This window comes from Halichoeres trimaculatus, unplaced genomic scaffold, assembly GCF_033239565.1.
Source record: "Halichoeres trimaculatus isolate MK-OKI-2021-1 unplaced genomic scaffold, fHalTri1.1 fHalTri1_scaffold_5, whole genome shotgun sequence".
Taxonomy (NCBI): domain Eukaryota; kingdom Metazoa; phylum Chordata; class Actinopteri; order Labriformes; family Labridae; genus Halichoeres; species Halichoeres trimaculatus.
In genome coordinates, this window is record NW_027437183.1 from 22,055,778 (window position 1) to 22,079,231 (window position 23,454).

Genomic DNA, 23,454 nt, shown 5'->3' on the forward strand with positions numbered 1-23,454 from the left:
TATCAGGAGCTTCAACAGATCCTCCTCTGGCTGTCCACACAACACTGATAAGAATGACAAGTAGACAGGCAGCAACAGGGTTTATGGGACACATGGATTAGATCTGGGTTACAGTCAGTCACCACAGGGACCAAGTGTTTAGCTTCATTAGCAAAGCTGCTTCCAAGTGAGAAAAGTTACCAGCTGTGATATGAAATTCAGAAACCATGGCTGGTTAACGAAACAAGGGACTTATTTTCATAGTGTAAGAAAGCATTTCTATCAAATTTAACAATATTTGATGAGCTACAGTGATTTGAGAATGTGGTAAAACAGCCAAAACAAAGTCAGACCAGATTTAGACATGAGCTGTCAGAAGCTCAACAGTAGCTGAGACAAAAGTTGGTCTGAACTAGATACTTGTTGGCATGAGAAAGCTTGTGGCAGCTTTTCTACAGTTTTCTTGTGTTGTGTCTCTCTGCAAAGTAATTTTGGCAGCCAGGAGAGTTTGTGTACAACCTCTGTGACTGAGACTCACTGCGCTCACTGTGGTGTTTCATGCTGCTGAGCTTGACTTCTGTGGCACTGTCACACCCGCAGAACAAGAAAACATTATCTTCGATCCAGCCACTTGGAACTGCTCCATTACAGAAGTCCTGGACTCTCTTAAAAAAAAAACATTTACCCAGAGCTCATTTCAGGCAAATGTGGCCTACCTGAATGGTGGTCATCCCCATATCCAGTCCCACCAGTATCCTCCTGTCCAGCAGCTGTGCAGTCTGAGGGTCCTCCACCTTCAGGAAGTCCCACACCAGCTCTGTGACGTCCACCTGCCAATCAGAGCCCAGCAGGAAGTTGGTCTGGCCTCGAGGGTCAGCGGACTCTGCTACAAAGTAGGTGAGGACTCGAACCATGGCATGCTGGTACTGCAAGGTGCAGCTTCGTCCTCGTCTGTCTTCATCATCCTCATCATCACTTTCCCGTGTAGACCTAGCAACAACAACAAAAAAAAAAAGAAAAAAAAAGAAAAAAATAATAACACCAATGATATTCATTTATTTATTTTACAATCAGTTTTGTACAGCCGTGATAATTTTCACTAACACAAGGCAACCTGTGACTTTTTCTCCAGAGTCAGAATGATGTTGATATTTGTATTTTTGAAATGTTTTCACAGCTATTCAGTACATTTCTATGACATGTGGTAAACACAGTCATGTCCCCCCTTTCTTGATTTTACATGTGCATCAGATTCCTGCCTGGTTTTGACTTTCATCTCATAGATATGACTTTCATCTCATAATTTCAACGTTCTCATCTCATAACGATGAGTTTTATCTTATAATTTTAACTTTTTATCTCATAATTCTGACTTTTTATCTCATAGTTTTGACTTTTTTAATATTTCTTTTTTTTCACTGGTGGAAATGGGCTTTGAAACTCCTGACAGGTCATGCCATATTCCTCTAAAACTAATACAGCTACAGCTCTAAACCAGCAGGGAGCACATAATCCACAGTGAGTATCAGGTTCATAAGAACGGTGTGAACACTCTTCATTTAACCTTAATCCTAAAAACATACAGGTCATTCTGCCTTTCTGTGGTTCAAGCACATTTCATTTGGATATAATTTCTAAAGTGGTCAAGCACACTATGCTGATAAAGGATTTCTATTTTCTTAGTAAGCTCGATGTTTTTTTTAGATAAGTCTTGCTTCATTGCCTTATAGCACACAGATACCAAGAAAGGTTAAAACCTGTTGCTCACGATATGAATGTAATTCTACAGTCATGATTTTGTTCAGAGTTTTGTCCAAAAAAATGACCAGATCCTATTCCTGTTTCTGTTTCTGCCTCCCTGTTCAGGTCAACCTGCTCTGTTCATCTTGATGAGAGCTAGACGCAGGTTTTCGAAAAAATAAAAATAAAGATACATAAGAGGCATATTTTTAGAAAGCTGAAAGCCCAGAAAAGTTTTTCAGATCAGTTGGTCTGTGTGCAAACCGACAAGTCCCGCCCACCTTTGCAGATTCATAGTTTTGAATTCAGAAGTCTCCAACAAACCAGCAAACACAAGGTGTGTTTAGTAAACAACTGTTTTATCTGCATGAATGATTTTAACAAAATAAGGGAAAACTTGTTTCATGGTAGTGCTGCCAGCTCGGCTTGTATGGTATCCCAACATGCTTTGTGCAGGGGAGCGAATTTTTGCACAAAAGGATGAATGGGATTCATAAAATTTCTGCCCACACCCTCAGATGCACAGTGGGATGTGCTGTAGAAACATGAGCATTGAGAAGAGTGAGCCCAGATATGCTTTAGTGTGCAAGGAATGCAGTGCACATGCTTTCTGTGAAACCAAGAAGTTAGGATGAGCTGAGACAGACAAACTGAGACTGTGGTGAAAACCTGACTTTAACCCTGGTGCAGTTTTTTTTATTTGGATGAAAATTTGAACACTGCTTTAAAAAAATATTATATTTCAAACAGAAAGGCATCAAAGTCTGGATGAAGTATCTGTCAGCATGTCCTCATTTTCTTTTATCACCGGAGAAAGAACTCGCTGAAAGTAATATAACTATGTCAGGGAAAGGGTCACTGTGTGCATCAAGAGTGGTGTAATTGTGTTGTGAACCCACCTGTGAAAACACAATTTGCTGTTTGAATAAAGCGCCCTTTTCATTTAAGGAAAATACCAAGCTTTTAACTCTGGACTCGTTTCTGTCGGGCAATTGGAAAACCTCTGTGTGATGCTTTGAAACAGCAGTGTGCCAACATTAAGCCTGACCGTACCTCGTTATAAGACTGCACGCCTGTCGGTGCACAAAAATAGATTTTGGTGCAAGGTTTTAAAGTGTCGGTTGAACTCTTGCAATGATGGCTATGTAACATTTGAGTAATTGGTGATTATTTCCACATGAAAGAGCAGAATCAGAAACAAAAAGGGGGCTCAGATCACTCTGTGAATCTCAAACTTTATAGACTAAAAAAAAGCACATCAGCACAGCATTCCACAGGGACACAGGGTTGGTAGTTTTGTCTGCAGTCTTTTAATTACACAGCCTCCATCAAACACACACAGAACTGTAACTCATACAGAGCTCACTGACACAGCTTAAGAAATGATGCACTGCTGTTGATTAGATGACTCAGAGAAGATCAATCTTGCGTATGGCTATTATTTTCTCCCTCAGTGTCTCTCCTTTACCATTTTAGATCCCACAGTCTGGATTCTGAACGTGTCTCCACCTCCTTACTGCTTGGCTAAATATTCTCCCTGATTGCTCTGATGCCAGCAAATCTAATTTTATGACTTTAGGCGACAAATCAGCCAACAGAGACTCAGCTATTTCTCAACACAAAAACTGCTTTGAGCGTGACAAACTAGGTTTAAATGGTTTCAATGCAGCTGCAATATCATTCCATTTTGCCCATAACTGTTTTTTTTGTTTTGCTTTAACAAACAGCTTTATCGTTAATGTTTTAAACAGTTGATCTGAAGAAAATAAATGCTGTTACAGCTCTTCAGTCAAACACTTGGGCACATTTGGGACACTCGCAAAAAGAAAAGTGCCTCGTCAACAAAACTACTAATCATTTACTGTAGTGGAGACTAAAACTTGCCTTCTGCCACAGAATTCATCCACATTTTCCCCCTGCCTTTCCCTCTGACACACACACACACACACACACACACACACACACGCACACACCAACAAAAACACCAGAAAATGTTGTGATCATGATAAAGGGGAGAGGGGAATAAATTAATCTCTTAAACTGTTTTTCTTGCGATTATCCGCTCTGCTTGTCTCTTTCTGTCTGAATCCCCAGAGAAATCTGACTGCATGCGAAGCCGTGGGAATAAAGATGTTAGCTGCTGCACGCTCCAGAGAAAAGCCGAGAGCACAGTGAGATTCAGAGTTAAGGGCTTAAAACCTTCACATGAAACTGAATGACAGCCATTCACAGAAAAGGACGAATCTACTGTGGATACCACAGCATCAAAAGGTGGACCCCGCAAGGTTCAAGAGTACCAAAAGATCCGGCCTAGAGAAAAATGAACAAAATCAAAACCTTGGTTGTGTTTTAACAAATCTGTGATGAATGCCTTTTATGACTGGGAAGTGGTGTTTGAATACAAATCAGGAGACTATTTATCTTCTCTTTAATCTCTGAATCTCAAAGGCCCTGAGCTTTGTGTGAAAGTATCTCTGTAACATAGAAGGTACTGTGAAGGGTTTTTAATGCTGTGTTGACTCTGGTGACCCCTTTGGATGGAAGTGGTAGTGTTTTTTTTCTCTGATTAAGACTTAATTTCCCATGACCACAGTCACCTACTGTCTTTATGATGTGTCTTTTGCCAATATATGTGTTGAATTAATTGGCTGCTATTGACATTTATTGACGTCAATTCCAATACAACTATTTGCTGCACCTATAAAAGTCAACTGCGCTTTTCAGGAGGGGGAGGCAGGGTCTGGCGGACCTTGTGTAATCTACTGTAGGTGGCAGTGGTGCCCTCTTTGAATGAGAGGTCAGCATTGATATGAGGAGAAGAAGATGCGAGATGACAGAGACATGGGCCATTTTCGAATTTGCATACTATACTAGCAGTGCCTACTGATTCAACCAAAATGCAGTATGCAGTATGCAGTATGCAGTATGCAGTATGCAGTATGCGAACAAATGTCAGAGTTGTAGTATGAGAAAAACACCCGGATGATGTACTGATTTGGGAGAAATCCACAGTATGCATCGGGCCAGTCTGCTCCGCCTACTGTTACCCACAATGCAACGCGCCTGGTCCCATATCATAAGTGAAAATGGTAGAGAGCAGAGCAACAACAACTGGAGTAGCAGAGGAATATAAATGTTAGAGCCATTTTTTTTATCTTTAAATCCTCATCATCTTCACCACTGAAAGTTAATATAAAATGCTCTCTCTGGCAATATATTTGCAGATAAGTTACTCGTGGTTTGTTTATTTTGTACATTTTCAATAAAGTTTTTTGGGGAAAAAAAGTCAGCCGTAGCCAACTTCCGTTTTCTTCGAACTGAAGACCAGTGTAGCATACAACAAAAATTAACCCAACTGAACAGTCATACTACATACTGCTTATGAAAGTAGTAGGCAGTATGTAGCAAATTCGAAAACAGCCATGAAGACGCATTACAAGTCTGACAGAAGTTCAGGCAGCTCACACTTGGACTGAATATGTGTCGTGGTAGTTTAGAGAGAAAGAGTGGCACAATTGTGAGAAAGGATGATGAAGACCATCGAGAGGATCAAAGGATGGAGCGCCCGAGATGAGAAAAATTTAAAGAAAGTACAATTTCTCTGTTTTTTTGGATCAAAAACAGGAAGAGAGACACGGGAAAAGAGTCTACACTTCTTTAGTAGTTTTGGTGTTTACATAGTCATGGTAAACAATACTGTGTGGATCTTAAAAGATTGTTTGAGATGCTCTGAAAATGGCTGGCAGCCAATGAGCTAAATGGAAAACGGATTTTTTCTTTGTTCAAGACATCTTTTTAGATGATAAAGAGTGATGGCTACAACAATAATTTTCAATCAGGAACGCTCTTATCACAGATTTTAACCATTTACTGCCAAATGGATATAAAGATGTGCTTTGCGTTATAAGCTCTGCTTTTCAGAGTGCTCCCTGGGTTAGCCAAGCAGCCTGCTCTGGTTCTCCAGAGACTGCATTGCAATATCCCTCCACACATGGGTAAATACATATAGACTTAATAGGAGGAGGCTTAGGTGGAGGAGGTGATGTTTAACAGACAGCAGCAGAGTGTGGGCAGCATAGGTGTAGCACGGATTAGTGAGACGTGTTTGAATACACAGTCTTAGCATTGGAGCTGTGATTGGTTGAGTCAGGTTGTAAACAATGATTCGAACATCAGCCTTGTTAGAGCTCGAAATGCAACAACAAACAAAAAATGTAAGAACTGGTCGATACTGTAACAAAAGTGCTGAGCCTTAAATGTTATTAAAAGAGAAATTGATTGAATCCAAAATTTAATAACTTTTTGCCAAAATGTTACATTTTGATATAAAATATATATGTTTTCATTTTGGGTCATTGTTACATTAAGGGCTCTAACAAGCCTGTCAGCTGATTACAGCTGGGTGTATGGCTTTCATGTCCTGCATGAATTGTCTGTCTCAGCTCATCCTACATGGCAACAACTTCTGTGAACTTTGATTCATCACCATCAGTCTGCTTGCAGCGCCTAGAAGTATTGGTATATCATTACTTTTACATCTACATTGTCATGATAAGTGATCCAGTGTCCCAGGAATGCACAGTAAAACTATTTTTTCCAAAACCAGGAGTGAAATATTCTCTGCCAGCACACGTTTTGCTGTAATACCAAGCAAAATCCCAATCATACAGTCTCTCTATACACAATACTTCAGCAGATATTCTTTTACTAACGCAGCTCTAATGTCAGCCATGAGTATTAACATTATGTCAAAAGAAACAGATTTAAGGAAATAAACTCCCCCTGACTGCTTACTTACATCTCCCTGCCAAACTTTCCTCATGGAGTTCTAAATATAGACACTTTAAGGGAAGTGCCGGATATCAAGTCCTGTTTCATGGAAAATCTGACTCGAATACAGTCACTAAACCTCAGTGTACAGAAGAAACCAATCTTGTTTCTGGTAATCTCATTTCACTATGTAGGTCATGAAGAGACATCAGCGGAAGAGTGACACTGTCTCAAAATCTAACAGTGCTTTTAAAAAACTCACGACTGGATTGAAAACCCAAATTATAAATAAACAAATGTTTCACTATTAAAGCTTGTCTCAGCTGTGTGAGTCTGGGTTGATTACTTTTTATTTAATGAGAAACAAATTACTTCGCTCTGTCAGTGTGTTTTATTCTAAATTTCCCTTTACTGATATTATTTTCATGTGTGTATTTGTTCAGAGTTTATTATTATTAAGATGTGATCTCAGTGATGTTGATCTGTAAAATGTATGCATCCAAACTCCAAACTGAATTCAAAGTTAAGTCTATTACAATGTCAGATGACAAAAAAAGGCGAGTGTACCAACATCAATTTAAGTTTTTTTTTTTCAATTAAACAAGAAGTGCTGTAAGTGAAAGAAAAACAGAAAACTTCAAAATAAAAGACAGAAAATGTTCCACTTTAACGAACTGTGGAGTGACTTTTAGGAACACCATCACTTATGATAAAATAGGTTTATAGGACACCTAATACTAACGCTTAATCTGCCTAGATAGTGTGTGTGGACATGTTTGCGTGTTGTTTGCAGGAGGATTTGGTACCTTAATCCATGTGGTCTGGATTAAAGCTGGAAAGAAACTCAATGTTATGAATGAGGATTCAGTTGAGTTGTTGGTGGTTACAGGAGAGACAGAAGGGGGGATGAAGTGATGGATGCATTTCTTTTGATTGTGATCGTAAAGCACTGCTAACACATCTCTGAATTATTTTTTCACCGTTTCAATTAAGCACAGTTTTAGACATGGCTGTGACGCTAAGTTATTAAAATAGCAGATCAGCTGTGCCTTTGCGTGCCCTACATGACACATTTAATGCATATTCATAAATGCTTACTCCCCCACTTTTGACTTCTCTGTCATTTCCCACGCAGAGGAGGAACGCTGCATCCATTTTCCAGACCAAAATGAGGTTATTCGAGTCCATCTAGTTAATATTATCTTTATTTTTAATGAAATGCATGGATTCCTCTCTCTGGGTTACCTGAGTCCATAGCGGCTAATTAAAGGCTGGCCTTCCAATTCATGTATAAACAAAAGGAACTTTGAGCTGCATAAAATGTCGCACTTTCTCTGATTTACTTCATTCCAACAGAATAACAAGGTTTCTGATCCATGAATTCCTGATCAAACATTTGTTTTTCTTTTTAAATGTGTGCTCTCCTTTTATAAATTACTGCTCTATCGCTAGCTCTCAACTCATTTCCATAATAAACACAGAGGAGAAAAGGAGCACCTGCCAATGACTTTAGTCAACATCTTCCAATTATTCACATGGCAGTAATTGAAAGTTTCTCATCACTGATTGCTTTGGTTAAATACGTCTGAGTTGTTTTGTGAGTGTTTCTGGCATAAACATTTTTTTTTTTATGTGACATTCACAGCCAACGAGTTTGACAAAAGGCTTTGTATCAGAGAGGATGTAACAGCATGTTTGAGTCAGTGATAAGATGGTGTTTACATTACTGGAGTGGATTCAGAGGTAAACAGTAAGCTACAACCACTTACATAAGGTGCAATATACAGCGAGCAGGTGGTTTAGCAAATTAGGATGTAGACAGGTTGAGATGACCCAGCTGTCAACCAAAGCTTTATTCCTTATCGGTGGATTCTTATCAGCCACCTGCTTTGAAAATGCATGAGGAAAACCATCTATACTGTTGATATCCAAATTAAAACTAGAAAAGCACTCAGAGAGCGCAGACCTCTGCCAAGCATATTGTGATTGTCACACAACACTTAAGTCCTACTTTAATGTTATACTTCTTTTCAGCAGACTGTCTGCTACAATTTGGTGTAGATGCAGGTTTGTATAATAACTTGTTACCGGACAGTGTTGAAAATTGTGATGAGCCAGCACATTTTTCACATTCCAGATCTTATTATCCATAATATTGCCAGGATCTGAATAGTACTTTTACATCCATCAGAAATTATTGTGACCTTGTCTTGTATCGTTTGCAAAGAAATATGACTATTTATTGTGGAGTTCTATACACATACAGTGAAAACAGCCCTATCGCACAATGATAAAGAATCCTTTCAAAAAAATCCTGGATCCAGACGGTGATCTGGATCGCCTCCAAAATTTAGTCACTTCTTCCAATATTGAACATTTCCTGAAAATTTCACCAAGATCTGTTCATTACCTTTTGAGTCATGTTGTTCACAGACAAACAGGCAAACTCTCCCAAAACATAACCTCCTTGGCAGAGGTAACAACCCCTATAATGACTAACCCACCAGTTCAGCACTACAATTCCACTGCTACGCAGACGATACCCAAATGTACATCTCCACAAAAACCATCACTCCAACCGTTCTGTCCACCATCGCTAACTGCCTCACTGACATAAAAACCTGGATGAACTGCAACTTCCTCAAACTCAACTGCAACAAATCAGAAATCCTTATCACTGGTCCCAAATCCCATCTCCCATCTTCTCAATTGTTTTTTTCAACATCGGTGAATATACAGTCACCCCTTCCCCCTCTGTCCAAACCATCACCAATCACCAATTAGTAACATCACGATAACATCCGTCTTCCACCGCCACAACATAGCATGCCTTTGCCCTAGCTGCTGTACCCTCCCCGTTTCTGTTACTGAAACACTCATTCATTTTTCATAACCACTGAATTGCAACAGCATTCTTTATGGTCCTCTTTCCACTGACCTTCAAAAGTTACAGTACATCCAAAATTCAGCAGCCCGCTTACTCACCCACTCCCATTCCCATGAACACATCACACCCATCCTTCAGCACCCCCACTGGCTCCCTGTTCAGCTCTGAATCCACTTCAAGATCCTTCTCTTCACCTACAAAGCCCTCAGTAACCTTGCTCCCCCATGTCTTGCAGATCTTCTCCAACGCCTCTTCCACACCTGCCACCTCAGATCTTTAGACACCAACCTCCTGACCCGATCACTAGTACCAAGCACCGCAACAGAGAAACAACAGAGCTTTTTCCACTGCTGCTGCAACCCTCTGGGACTCACTTCCTCCAAACATCTGCAGTTCAGACTCCCTCCTGTCATTCATACATCAAATCAAAACCCACCTTTTCGAGACAGCATACAAGACCCACCATCCCACCATTATAATCTCTCACTTCTGTTTCTCTGTGTATGTATCTATTTTTCTTTTCACTTTTGTGTCATCTTTGAGTATGTCTAAAAGCGCAATATGAATCAATGTTTTATTATTATTATTATTATTATTATTATTATTATTATTATTATTATTATTATATACATTATATATTATTATAATTATTATTATTATTAACATTATTATTATATACATTATATTATTATTATTATTATTATTATCATTATTATCATTATTATTATTATTATTATCATTATTATTATATTAGTGTTGAGCATATTACTTAAAAAAAGTTTTGAGAAGTAATTAGTTACTTGTTACTTTCCCAAAAAAGAAACAGAATCAGTAACTGAATTACTCATTTATAAACGTAATTAGTTAATAGGGAAAGTAATTTTTGTGTTGCTTTTGTGAAAAACCTTCAATTTTGCAAAAATAATTGCCTGCCAGCACTCCCGATTTATGACTCCCCTGCTTATTAACCGTGTCTCCTGCTCTACTCCCTGACTTGAATTATCTTCCGATTACCCCCTTGTTTCTAAGTATGGTCCTGTCATCTTTAATATTTTTTCAAGTCAAAATAAGTCGGCTACTTGTGCCTCACATTTAAACCTCAAAAAGCTTCCACCCCTCTTCCTGTAGTTGGTTTGCTCCAATAAGGCTGCAGGAGATCCTCTCTGACTGTAGGTTACACAGGCACACACAGGTAGCTGTGTGACATCTGTTGCTAAAAAATTTACTTTAGCACCAGCTCTTTGTTAAAAATAGAGTCAACATGAATTAACTCATCATCACTGATGTGGTGATCCGGATCACCGTCTGGATCCAGGATTTTTTTAAAGGATTCTTTATCATTGTGAAATAGGGCTGTTTTCATCATATGTGTATATAACTCCACGATAAATGGTTGGATTGTTGGTCACATTAAATTTCTGACGGATGTAAAAGTACGATCCAGATCCTGGCAATATTCTGGATACTAAGATCTGGAATATGAAATATGTAATGGGTCATTATAATTTTCAACACTGTCAGGTAACAAATTATCGTACAAACCTGCAACTAACACTAATTTGTAGCAAACAGTCTGCTGAAATGGAGTATAACATTAAAGTAGGACTAAAGTGTTGGTGACAATCACAATATGCTTGGTGGAGGTGCGCTCTCTGAGTGTTTTTCTAGTTATCATTATGACAGTGATGTTACACGATATGGCTGGCTACATGTTGACAGCCTATAAAGCACATCTGGTACATACAGCATACTAGCAGGTTGAGAGGAAACTGAGGACACATTAAACCACTTCAGACCCACAGAGTGAGAAATCTGTTTTAACTCCTCATTCATGCTCTCTTTATAATGCATTTGACCAAGGACTCACCTTGACTCTGTTTTTGTATGTATTAATGACGTGCATTTGATTCTCAGCACATGCCATGTCTCTAAACTCTGAACACATTTTGTTCTGACACCTGGGCTTCTAAATGCCATCAGGATGTCCCTGACACGGTCTTCGCTTATGGGAAACAGTTAGTGTTGTCGGGGGGTTTGACCAATCAGAATCAAGTATTTAAAACATCCAGGTGATTGGTATGGAAGCTGGAAAATGAGCTCCGTTCTGAATCTGATATGTCAGTGTGCTTTCGCAGCCATCTCCAAATCCAATCTAAGGTTAATCTAATACTCAAATCACATTCTGAGCTGAGAGGAACCTGCTTCACAAAACAATTCTTTCCACTTCATTCACTTTTAGACCAGATCTGACTTCAGAGGAGGCACTGCATATTCATTTGCGTGTGTGTGTGTACGTGCAAGTGCGTGTGTGTGTTCCACTTACTTCAGTTTTTCCCCCTGGATAGTGTGCTTTTTTAATTTATAAGTTTTTGCAGCATTTCTTTTCTGCTGCAATAACATGATGAAGGTCAGTTAGACAGATACAACAGAAAATGCTGCCCTCTTAGTACAAACACAGCTCTACTCAATGACAGCTAATTGTTTTTTCTTTTTGTTTGAGTCTTGTTAAGAAGTCAAGTACAGCCGTTTGTTTTATGGGTGAGCAGGATTTACCGCACAAACTTTATGGCATATGGGTGTCAAAATATTGACATCTGAGTTTTGTACTCCGAGAGATTTTTTTGAAAACAAGGGTGAAAAAGGAATCTCAATATCCATATCTTGAAAGTTGTGTTAAAGGAGTGTTGCATGTCTGAGTGTTACGCCTACACTTAGGTTTCCGTCTGCGAAGACTTATCTCATCCCTGTTTTGACAGGGCTTACGGAGGGAGGAGGTGAGCCTTACTAGAAGTGTCAGTCAAACACTGTTTAAGGAGTGCATCTGCAACTATCCCACTTATAGGTGTGATGTCTCTTTATTTCTCATTTCTCCCACACACCACTGTGGCCCAGACTCGCCAGCCTGGCTGACAGAGGAGGGTCCCACACAAGCTATTGTCCCTCTGTGGCTCAGATCCTTTTGGGCTCCTGACAGTGGACCAGTGCCTATTTTCACCAACAGGCAACTTTGCAAGGTCACGTCTGTTATCCCCTGATAAACAAAGAGGGGAGGAGGACAGGGAGAAACACGGCTCAGTGCGACCCTTAAGCTACGGTCCTGGCAGCCACTGTGACAACAGGACTTGGCTGTCCCTGCTGATAAAGGCAAACCAGCAACATCTTCAACAAGCCGTGGCATTGGTTGAGCGCTGTACCTCTGTCACTCAAAATAAGAGGGGAGCAGAGATAATTAGAGCAGCCACACTGCTGCGTGGGACGACTCCAAGTCCGAGTCCAACCTCCACGCTTTTCCAGAATAATTACTGCAGGTAGGCTGATGGCTGCTCTGTCAATTGATGGATTTCAACAGTTTCAGAGCAGCTCTGCACAGTGGTGTTGGCAGATGTGCTGTTAGTGATGAGGCCCCCTGGGAGAGGTGTGACCTCCAGACAGTTCTAATAATGACCTATCCCACGGACGACTACCAGGTGTAATGGCAGCCAACCTTAAGCTAGTCCTAATGACAAGCGGTATTGCTAAGGTCAGCTGTTTTGTTATCAGCACTGTCAGTGCTGGCAGAGACAGGCGCTGTGCAGCTCGGTCACACTTCTCGTCATTATCTTATCTAATGCTGCTGTGATTGAAATAAAGTACAGCACCTGGAATAAAGGCCAATTGTTACAGAGCTGGTGCTGCTGCAGAAAGGGACAAAAACCCACACTGTGGACGTGCTAGAAACAGGAAAAGTGGAAGGGCAAAACTATCATGAGAGATAAAAGGATTAAAGAGAGTTCATCTACATTTACATAAGCAGAGATCCTCAATTTAGTTTCAAATAAATCTGATACTGTTTGGAACGCAAGATTGAAAAAAAAACCTCAGCCATTTGTGCATGAATGAACCTTCTATGATATAATCATAAATTTGAGTATCTGCTTTTGTTCAGTCGTGTTTAGATGACATAAAATTAAGATTAAATGATCCAGTGAGCCCCTTTAGTAGAATTACCTGCAGGTAATCTAAATAGATAAAAAAGACATTCATCGCTGTTGATGTTTGTGCCTTAAAAGAGCAATGCTCAGATGTTTTTATCATTTAGTTGAAAACCGTTGTATCTTTTTGTGTGCTTGCTGTGGGCAAATTTACCTTGAACCTGTCAGTCTGTTGGACTGGTGTCTATGGAACATAGACTGTACAACACATGAATCTAGTCTCTCTGACTGAAGTCTGTCTTCATTTGGGGCCATATTGGAAATGCTGACTCAACCTAACTTTGGTTGAAAATGTAATAATAAATGTAATCAAGTCTGAAATGTAACAACTGACCCCAAAATGTAAGAAATGTTACTTTTTGGGGATAAAGATATTAAATTTGGGGTTTTATTACATTTTTGGTTGTTGTTACATGCCGGGCTCTGACAAGCCCATAAGTTACTGCTACATTGTGGCCACCTGTCATTCAGGTGAGCCGTGCGTCTCATTGGGCAAAGTCGTGACCTTCTTGATTACTCAGCTGTGAGAAAATTCATCCCCTGTACAGTGTGAGCTGTTAGAGAAATGAGCTGTTCAGACAGAAATCATTATTGTACCAGGCTTTAGACATGTTTCTTTTTTTTTTTTGTCTTCTTTGAATGTGAGTATGTGGTTTCTGGTACTCCCTGAGCCAGCCTGATTGGAGCTTGAAATGTAACAACTACCCAAAATGTAATGGAAAAAAAAGTAATAAAACCTGGAATTTAATAACTTTTTTGCCCAAAATGTAAAAATTTCTTACATTTCAGGTCTGTTATTACATTTTGGGCTCAGTGCTTTTGTTACATTACTGACTGGTTGTTACATTTCAGGCTTTATCACATTTTTTTAAAATTACATTTTGGGTCATTGTTATGTTTCGGGCTGTTGTTGTGTTTTGGGCTCTAACAAGTCTCAAGTGGAAGCTGAATTTTTTCAGGATTTGCTTCCTCTCATAGCTGGAGGTTGGCACTTGGTGATGACTCTAGTGATGGGCAAAGCTTTGTTCCTTTTTTCAGTGGTGGTAAGAGCACAGAAGTCATGGCATAATATCCAAAAGCACAGTAATTCACAGAAAGACAGTCTAACCTGGTGTTTGTATGTTGTTCTCTTTTAGCCCAGCTACTCCCAGCTGCTCTACACTGCACTTTGCTCCTAATTAGTCTTATTTGGTTAAAATAAAGTATAATTTAGACATGGTGTTTGTCTTTTGTTGTGACCTCTCACCCCAGGTCATGGCAAATGGGAGTTGGTCTGAGTACTTGGATCAAGATGTTTTGGATTGTTTTGAGTATCTAATTCCTTCACTTGGATCTGACCTGGTGAAAAACCATGAACACTAACATGCTACTGATATGATCTTTTAACTAATGGTCTGTTTTGTTTTCAAATAAGTAAACTGAGACTGTTATGTAAGTGGTTAAGAACTCATTGCAAGAGGTATAATCACATCCTGACAGGAGAGTAGAAGAGCCTGATAGATTATTTTTTCCATAAAGACATCACAACAGTGTGGGATTAAATCATGACTGACAGATGCAGCCGATGTTTCAGATGATGATGCAGATGGTGATGTACCTCTGACTTGTTGCCATGATGGGAACCCTCCACCCTTTGATCTGGCTCAGCTCTGTGTCTGACACCTCGATCTGGAGGGGTAACCGGGGGATCCACACGTTGAGCTCCAGCTGAGCGCTCAGGTACCCGTAGGTGAAGTTTACCATCATCCCCACCTTTCCCTTCATCTCTTTGCCGTTCACGAAAACATAGTCGCACCTGTCCGACACCTGTGAAAGAGAGGGGAGAGATGGAGGGAATTAAGGGAGTCAGAATTAAAGTTGAGCTCTTCTGACAGCCGCGCTGGATGAACACACTGAATTACAGAGAGAGGCGTACACTGTAGGCCAGGTCCTCTAACTTGATTATAAGGCTTTACACTCTGCGCTGATACAGTACTGCTGTCACTACTTTGAACAAGATGAAAGGTCCTCTATGAGCTTTACTCTCAGGGAAAGCATGGAGGAGGGCAGCTAGGACATGTTTGAACCTGAGGGAAAACAGGTCGTGCTCTGCCCCTCTATTAAAGTTTAGCCTGCAGCTAAAAGAAGAGCCAGCAGATGGAAACAAGTAAGAGGAGAGCTGTTGTCTCTTGATAAAATGGCCAAATTCAAAGCCATCTGTTTCATAAAGTGCTTTTCAAATGAAGTGGGACAATTTTGTTGCTATTGAAATACATAAGTCCTTGTTGCTCTGCATCCCTCTCTTTGAAACCTCCCCTGTGTTTCTTTCTTTACTCACACGAGAGTTTGAAATATGTCCAGAATCTCCTCTATACTCCCTTTAAAGCCGTATGTTACAGCCGTGGAAACATTACAAAAACTGCCATATGTAAACACACAGAGCCAGAAGAGGATCTCAGGAGGGATATCCAACATTCAAGTCAATCACTCTCTCTCTCTCTCTCTCTCTCACACACACACACACACACACACACACACACACACACACACACACACACACACACACACACACACACACACACACACACACACACACACACACACACACACACAGGCATTTAATCAGTATGTCTTAAACAGAGATATCCTGTTTTTCGGGCACTTTGTCAATCCTATTGATCCCATCATATAGCAGACTACCATGGCTGGAACCAGATGGAATTAGATGGGCTGGAGGAATATCTTTTTTCTACTTCCAAGTTATTTCTCCACAGCCAGATAAAACCATAAACAGACATTCATCACGAGGCCACGGCAGGATATCCTCTGTGAGTACGGAGAAATCTTTGTGTGACAGATTCCATGGCTTTGTGGAAGCTCTTTCCATTTCACATCACGTCCAAAGTGAAGCCAGCAGCAGACTTCTTGTAGAAAGCACATTTGGCTGGTTTTTAAAAGCAGATATTCTGGAGATTTCAGGCACTGATTCTATATTCTGCACTGTCGACTCTGTGCCAGAACTTGTGGTTGTAGCTGTATGCTAGTTATCTGTTTGCCAAATGAAAGACCTCACATTGAACTTGTTTTTCACTTGTATGCATCATTTGCACTAGTTTCTCTGTAACCTTATTGTAACATGTTTCTTTTTCACTTCAAGAAACTTACTCTTAGTAATCATTGTGTTGATACAGTCAGATAATTAAACCTTTCAGGCAGTGATTTCCCTAATGCTTTCTTCTATCCATCATGAAGGGGGGTTGTTATGCTTTCTGGTATATTCAACATGGAAAGGAGGTCACAAAACTGTATGTCTGCACTTTTTACTTTACAAATATTCACATACTCTTATGGTGTATAAATCCCTGAATCTTTAAACTGTTAAAACTGTTTCAGAAGAACTTCACCAGATTTTAACGAGACTTGTTGAAATGATGACTTCATCACACAAGTTGGGATTTCCCAACTAGTTCAGGAGGTGCAGGCCTTGTTAGAGCCTTGAACGTAAAAATGACCCAAAATTTGTTGTTACAATTTGAGCAAAAAGTTATTACATTTTGGGTTTTATTACATTTTTTTAAATTACATATTGAGTTGTTATGTTTTGGGCTGTAACGGGCCTCTAATAGGCCCCAAACACCAAGGTCCACCCATCGCCCACCCAACAGCCACCCCGGTGGGCTGGACAATCAGAGGGAAGGGACCTGTGGACTGGGGAGCCAGCAGCTAAAATAAATAAATGAAAATGAAGATTTCAGACAAAGGCTGAAATAAGGGTTTTCTGAAACACCAGTTCAAGGAAAAAGGGGACAGCATAATGCCTCAAACAAAAGGTAACCCCCCCTTTAAATATTTACCCAACTATCTTTGTCTCATTTGAAACTGATTATTTTTTTTCAGTCCTAAGTGACATTTTAAATTGATATTTATTTATGATTTAATGAGAGACAAACTGAATGTTTTCTGAAACTGTCAAAAGAGGATAAACCACTTCTGGACTTGTGTTGAAGTGACTGCTATACCTACAGACTCTGAATCCCTGTTTATCTTTCTTTACTCATTTTTTAAAGTCTTCCAGGGGCTGACTGACAGGGGAGGACTGTTTCCTCTCCTCTCCAACACCCACCTGGGATCGATAACATGCTGTTGGTGATTAAAATAATTTTTGCCTCGGGTATTAAACTTCCTGCAGGGAAAACTACTCTGAAAAAGGGGAAGCTAGTTCGCCTGCACAGCAAAATGTTTATACTTTCATCTGATTTCTTGTCAAAATATCTTATTAGACTATGACCACACAGACCTAAACAGTCCAGATATGAATCATTTTTCAAGGAGAGCCAAGATTAACAACATAATTGTGATGACTTTTTGTAATCAGTAAAATTAGCTGCAGTGGTGACAAATTTTCTCAAGAAGTTTAACGAGATAAGTATTACATCTCGACCTAATTTCAGTGCACTTACTTAAAAAAAGTAAAGTTTTCATGTTGCTTTGGTCGCCATTTACATGCATTACGTTCATTTAAATCCTTGATTCTGGCTTGTAATAACTTAGATTTATTTTTGACATTGATCAGGTTAGTGTGGCTTACTTTAGCCGTACTGAAATACCGTCCTTTGTTTGATGACTGACAATAATAACAACACTTGTTTGTGTGTGGTTGTGTCTTTCTGTAGCTACTGACTTTCATAGTTTGATTTTGACTTAAGCATTTTGAACTTCACACTTCATAACACAAAGTAAAACACAGGAGCAGTGAGCTCTCCAACATTTTGAGTCCACTGAGTACTGAACAATAAGATGGATAACTTGCTAATTCACTAGCTAATGAATAAGCCAAGTGCACAGACTGTACAGCTTTGATAATTTGGCATTTTCCAGCCCCTCGCTCCCCTCCAGCATCACTCTCTCTTCCAAATGACTTCTCTTCTTGCTCTAAAACACAAACACAGCAACAGCCATAGCGCCAAACTCAAGGCTTCAGACCAAATGGTGTAATGAAAGAACTTTACCCATATCTGTAATGACAAAGTGCTATAGGAGGTGTCTCTTTGTGAAACTGTCTTTTTATAATTACACAAAATATAGTTTTAGTTTGAGGAAATAACTCCAGAAACTCCATCATGCAGTGATGTTTTAGTTCAGAAACCAACCTTACGTTTTATTCCATTGTGTATTTCTTTTTTTTTTTTTTATAAAGCCATCCTCCCTTTTCCCTTTTTGTTTGATTTACAGCGAGAGGTTTTTTTTTTTTTTTTAAATCCCTGTCAATCACCAATCCCTGAGATGGGGCTGTATTCTCAGCATTAGAAGTGTTTTGGTGTCTTTTTGTGGTACATTTGTGTTTTAAGTGGGCCAGTACACAGAAGAAAGTTGCCAGTTCTAAATTTAACCCCTTTTCTGGGATATTTTTTACAAACAGGCTTTTGGAATGGACATTTTAGAAGCACATAATATGATATGAACCACTGATACTGCTCACCTTAAACACAACAACAACTGAATAAAGAGAGCAGTGATGCCTTATTTATTATTTTTCCCCAATTTAGGCACTACTTTGCAATTCAAGTAGTATTGACCAACCAAGTCTCAGCAGGCTTTGGTGTTTGCAGCAAACATGGTCTATGTGGAGCAAAAGCAGGCCAAAGGCACACTGCCCACAGAGCATCCCGATTCCCATCAGCAGTGATCTGATGATGTTTTATTCATCCATGTAATCAGATATCTTCATGAAAGTTTACCTAATGAACATTTCTAAATTCAAATTTTATTTTATTTTTCTTGGTGCTTTGTTACAAAAGCCATCAGCAGTTACGTTTTCCAATCACCTGGGATGCGTTATCGAGTCAAAATCTGCCTAAAAAACGAAAACAAAAACAAACGAGTGTATGCTTTGGGAATGTCCTGGGTCAAGTAACTTCTGGCTATAAATATTTGATAATTTTTCAAAAATTATAGCGATCATCTGTTTTTTGCTTGTTGTCTGTCCTTTGCAACTCTTGTAGCCAAAAGACAAATTTTGGTTGGATGGAAAGACTGTAACCCTCAAAAATTTACGCAGTGTATTAGAGACATGCTGTAGTAATGACTGGTAGACATGCCACTAGTAACTGTAATGTTGGTGGTAAACATGGCTTGACATCAGCTTTTTGGCTCACCAGCCACTGTGGCTAGTGGTTTTTCAGAGTTACAAGCCACTCAGTATTTTCACTAGCCATAATTTTGTTGTTGGATAATTAAGTTTCATATGATTAAAGCAGATGATGACAGGCTTAAGTTTCCTTGAGATGGATTTATAACCTTTCTAAACGTAAATGACCTCTGTGCACACTCAAATCAAGACTTCAAATATTAATTAACAACAGTAATTTTTCAGTAATAAAGTAATTACCATACTCAATGGGCTATAAGTCACTCCGTAAAATAATTACACATTTTTTGAAGCCATATCAGTCAAAAAATGAGTCATGAAGTGGAAAACAACATATACGTTGTATATAAGTCAGACTGGACTTTAAGTCACATATATTTAGAATGATTGGGTTTGTTTACAGTATTTCCAGAGAGAACTTTTTACCAAGAAGCAACCCAAGAACCTAAGTCTAAGAATATGAGACAATGCGGAAGTGCAAAAATCTGCTGTTTCTCGAGTGTCCACTTGAGTCTGGCTCCAGAAGTAACGGAAGTCACATACACACCAGCCCAAAATAAGCCGTTTTACAGCAGAAATTAACTTATTTACAGCCTGGTAAAAAAAAAAAAAAACTTTCCTGTCTGAGTCTCTAGTTTTACTATCGGCACCCAACTCAACTTTTCTAGCTCAGCAGTTCAGAAGATATTAAGATCTTGAGCTTGCCCAATCAGAGGCACAGCTCAGGGTCACATGACCGACAGGTGCCCTATGGCTGTACACGAAGCCCTTGCCACAACCAATATGGCCCATATGCTTCATTTTCCGTTTCAGAGACACACAAGTGACTTCAGGGACTACATCCATGTTTTATGCAGTCTATGCTTTTTACATATAACTTTGATTAGTGTTTGTAAATAAGGAGCTTTAATTGTTCCTACACATCACATATCTGTGATCAGTTTCTTTTCTCTACGTGCTCTTCTCCACATCACAACACAACACAACAGAAGTTAAAAGAGGTCAGTTATCCCAACAGACACAGAAAGGTTGCGAAAGAAACAATTTTCTTTTTTTAACTTCATGAAACTTCATGAATCAGTCATGTCACACTAACGTAACGTTAGCCTTGGAGCTTTATTTATCATAGCTGTAGTTATAAGTGGAGTCAGGACACATGGATGTATGAATCGTATCATTATTGTTGTTCTAAAAAAAAAAGTCTGAGCCTCCTTTGCTGCACCTATGCCACATGGCACTACAATGTAAAAGTAAATAACAGAGTTACTTAATGAAGCTTTTAAAGATTTCTACAAGGGCGATGTTGTCCCTGTGGTTACACTCTGTCATGGAGCAGATTGGGCTTTGTCGGGGCGCCCAGTGTGAGAGTGTGTTTGAACTGATAAAGATGTCAGAGGAGTCCCCGCTTCTTATCAGCCCTCATTGTTCAGCTCTTTCTCTCCCACTGCACTCAGTACACTGATAGTAAAGTGCCTTTGACAGCCCCTTCGTCTCTGACTTTTCTGTCTGCACGAGCATTAGCCTTTCAGGCTAGATAACACCTGACTGGGCTCCATATCTAATAGTGATATGAATGATCAATAATATGGATGCAGCTGACAAATATGTTTATCCTATCCGTCTTATTCTTCTCACCACATTAACAAAAAGCTTCAGGACCTCAGTTTATCCTTATTTGTTGAAGGAAAAGTGTTTGTGGGATTTATTAACATACTGTTCTGGGACAGTTCTGTCCCATGACGGGGAAATTAACTGCCTGTTTGCATTTCTTTGATCTAGTCCCAAATAATCGGAGCAGAACAATTATAAAAAGCATGTCAGCTGGCATCCAGCCATCCCAATACATTACACTGACATGCTTACACCATCCTGCTGTGCTGTTATTAACTCTGAATCAATACTTTAACATACAAAGACACCCCTGATTAATCAGCAGCTCCTTTAACCTCTCTGACGCTCCTCCTGCACGATGCGTGCTGTGTCAGACTGAGGGAGGGGCTGTCTCCGTGAATTACACCCTCCCCCGTCATTCTGATTCACAAAGTATCATAAACGTCCAGGAGGATCCACCGCAACATTAATCAGAAACATTAGGCGGCTAACGGGAGAATACTTACAGAGGACATTAGGGCTGTCTCTGGATGGAGCCCAGGAAATTAACAACTCAGCAGACAGATACAATCCACAGCAGATATGAGCGATGGGAGTAGGGAGCATGAAGGTGGGGTGAGCCTGTCTCTTGCTTGTACACAGAGTTGGCTTGACAGGAGCAATTAAGCTGCTCAGGATCCTCTGCATAAGCTGCATCACTCACTTCAATGCAAGAGGAAAGGTTGTAAATATTCTAATAGCCCTGCTTGGAAGAGGCAGCGGTTAAAGGAGCACACTCATAGCATGACCTTGAGTGATCACAGTTCAGGGCTAACAGGAGTCGAGAGATTTGCTTTGGAGACTTATTAATACAACCAGAACTAAGCAGCATATTTGGATTGGTGATTTGCTGTTTTGGTATCTTTTGTTATTGTGAACAACTGAAATTTAATAAAGGGTCAAAGGTAAATCCTGAAATGTGTGCTTCATGCCAGGAAATGGAAGCATGAAGCACAGAGAGATTGTTTGGCTTTTCTAACAAAGACCCTCGCAAAAATCAGCAAGAAATGATTCAACTAGCAAAGTTTCAAACTAGAAGTAAGAGTTTTTAGACACTTGAGGCTCGAACAACTTAATATGAATACATCCTTGACAAGATGTGTTTCTCTTACGCTGCTGCCTGTTTTCCTTCAGTTTTTTTTATTGTGGAATAAAAAAAAAAAAGATCATATAACAAGCTGCCAGATGCGTAATGAAGGAGCTGCTTGATTATTGGTCTTTGGATGAAGATGTTTTTAATCATTTTTGATGACTTCTAGGTAGCGGTGAAGGTGTTAGTCCCATATTTTATCACAATGTATGAAGACAAGGGGCAACAATGATGTCAAGCCCTCTGTACCAATAAACACTCACTTTAACTTTTCTTACACAGTGATTTCTCATGAGTCTGTCCACTGCTGTACGTCTCTCTATATGTAAAAAAACAGGAGAATGTACTCTGTGAACTCTTATGCCGACCTGCTATCTAGCGTATGCGCCTGTTAAATATGGACTTAAGATGCACAAGCCCCATTTTCATCAAGCAGTTCAGTTTGGTTCGTCTCAGCACACGCATTTTGTGGCATTTCCACTGACTAATCCCGGGACAGATCCCCATATAACTGAGCGGAGCTTTCCCACTTTTTGGCACCCTTCCGTAGGGGTGCCAGACTAAACCGAGCCGATCTCAGAAGGTGGAGCTACTACACTGCAGACCATTGATTGGTCCAAAGAATCGTCCTGAAACAAAGCTTAATTGCACTTTATATAAAGTAGCTACAAGCCAATCACAAACAGGGTAAAATGTTGGATGTCTTCCATCATTAATCTATGTTCACTGTGTTGCATTTTTCTTCTTCATTGGATTTATTAGTGGGGTACACTGTGTCGCTCTGCTATGACGTCACACTACTATGTTTCTGATGCAGCTATTGGAATCCAGCTTTCACGCCGCCTACCTTGAGGGGGCACGGTTGGCTGTGGAAACGTAAACAGTACAAAGCTTAACTTGCTTTGCTTCGTGGAAACAGGGCTATAGACTGAAAAAGGGGGATGCCATCTCACTCAGCTTGAAGTGAGGTCACCACAAAAAACTGCTCCTCCTGGTGGTTGGCTGTAGTATATGTCAAAAAAATCAGTCATTCCAGTTGAGGTGTTGCCACAAGTGGATACACCTTGTAGAAATGTTTGTTACATCTGTTTGCTGTGCTGATATGAAGATTCTATTGGGCTGCAGCGTGTTCAATTCCTCTTTTTTTTCCATAAAAGTTTTTTTTCATTAGTTATCAGAGGTTAAAAACAGGGTTTTACATCAAGTTTAATGATGATTGACAGCTGCTTTTCCCGTGTAC

General features: G+C 39.7%; 1 protein-coding gene across 1 annotated transcript in view; it reads right to left on the reverse strand.

Moving 5' to 3' along the window:
* LOC141790930 (transmembrane protein 132C) overlaps nucleotides 1–23,454 on the reverse strand; it is a 242,964-nt gene that overhangs the window by 7,833 nt on the left and 211,677 nt on the right. Inside the window, exons 6-7 of the mRNA XM_074671095.1 lie at nucleotides 14,945–15,153; nucleotides 696–969 (exon numbers count right to left, since the gene is read on the reverse strand). Coding sequence (XP_074527196.1) covers nucleotides 696–969; nucleotides 14,945–15,153 — 483 coding nt within the window. The remainder of the gene's footprint in view (nucleotides 1–695; nucleotides 970–14,944; nucleotides 15,154–23,454) is intronic.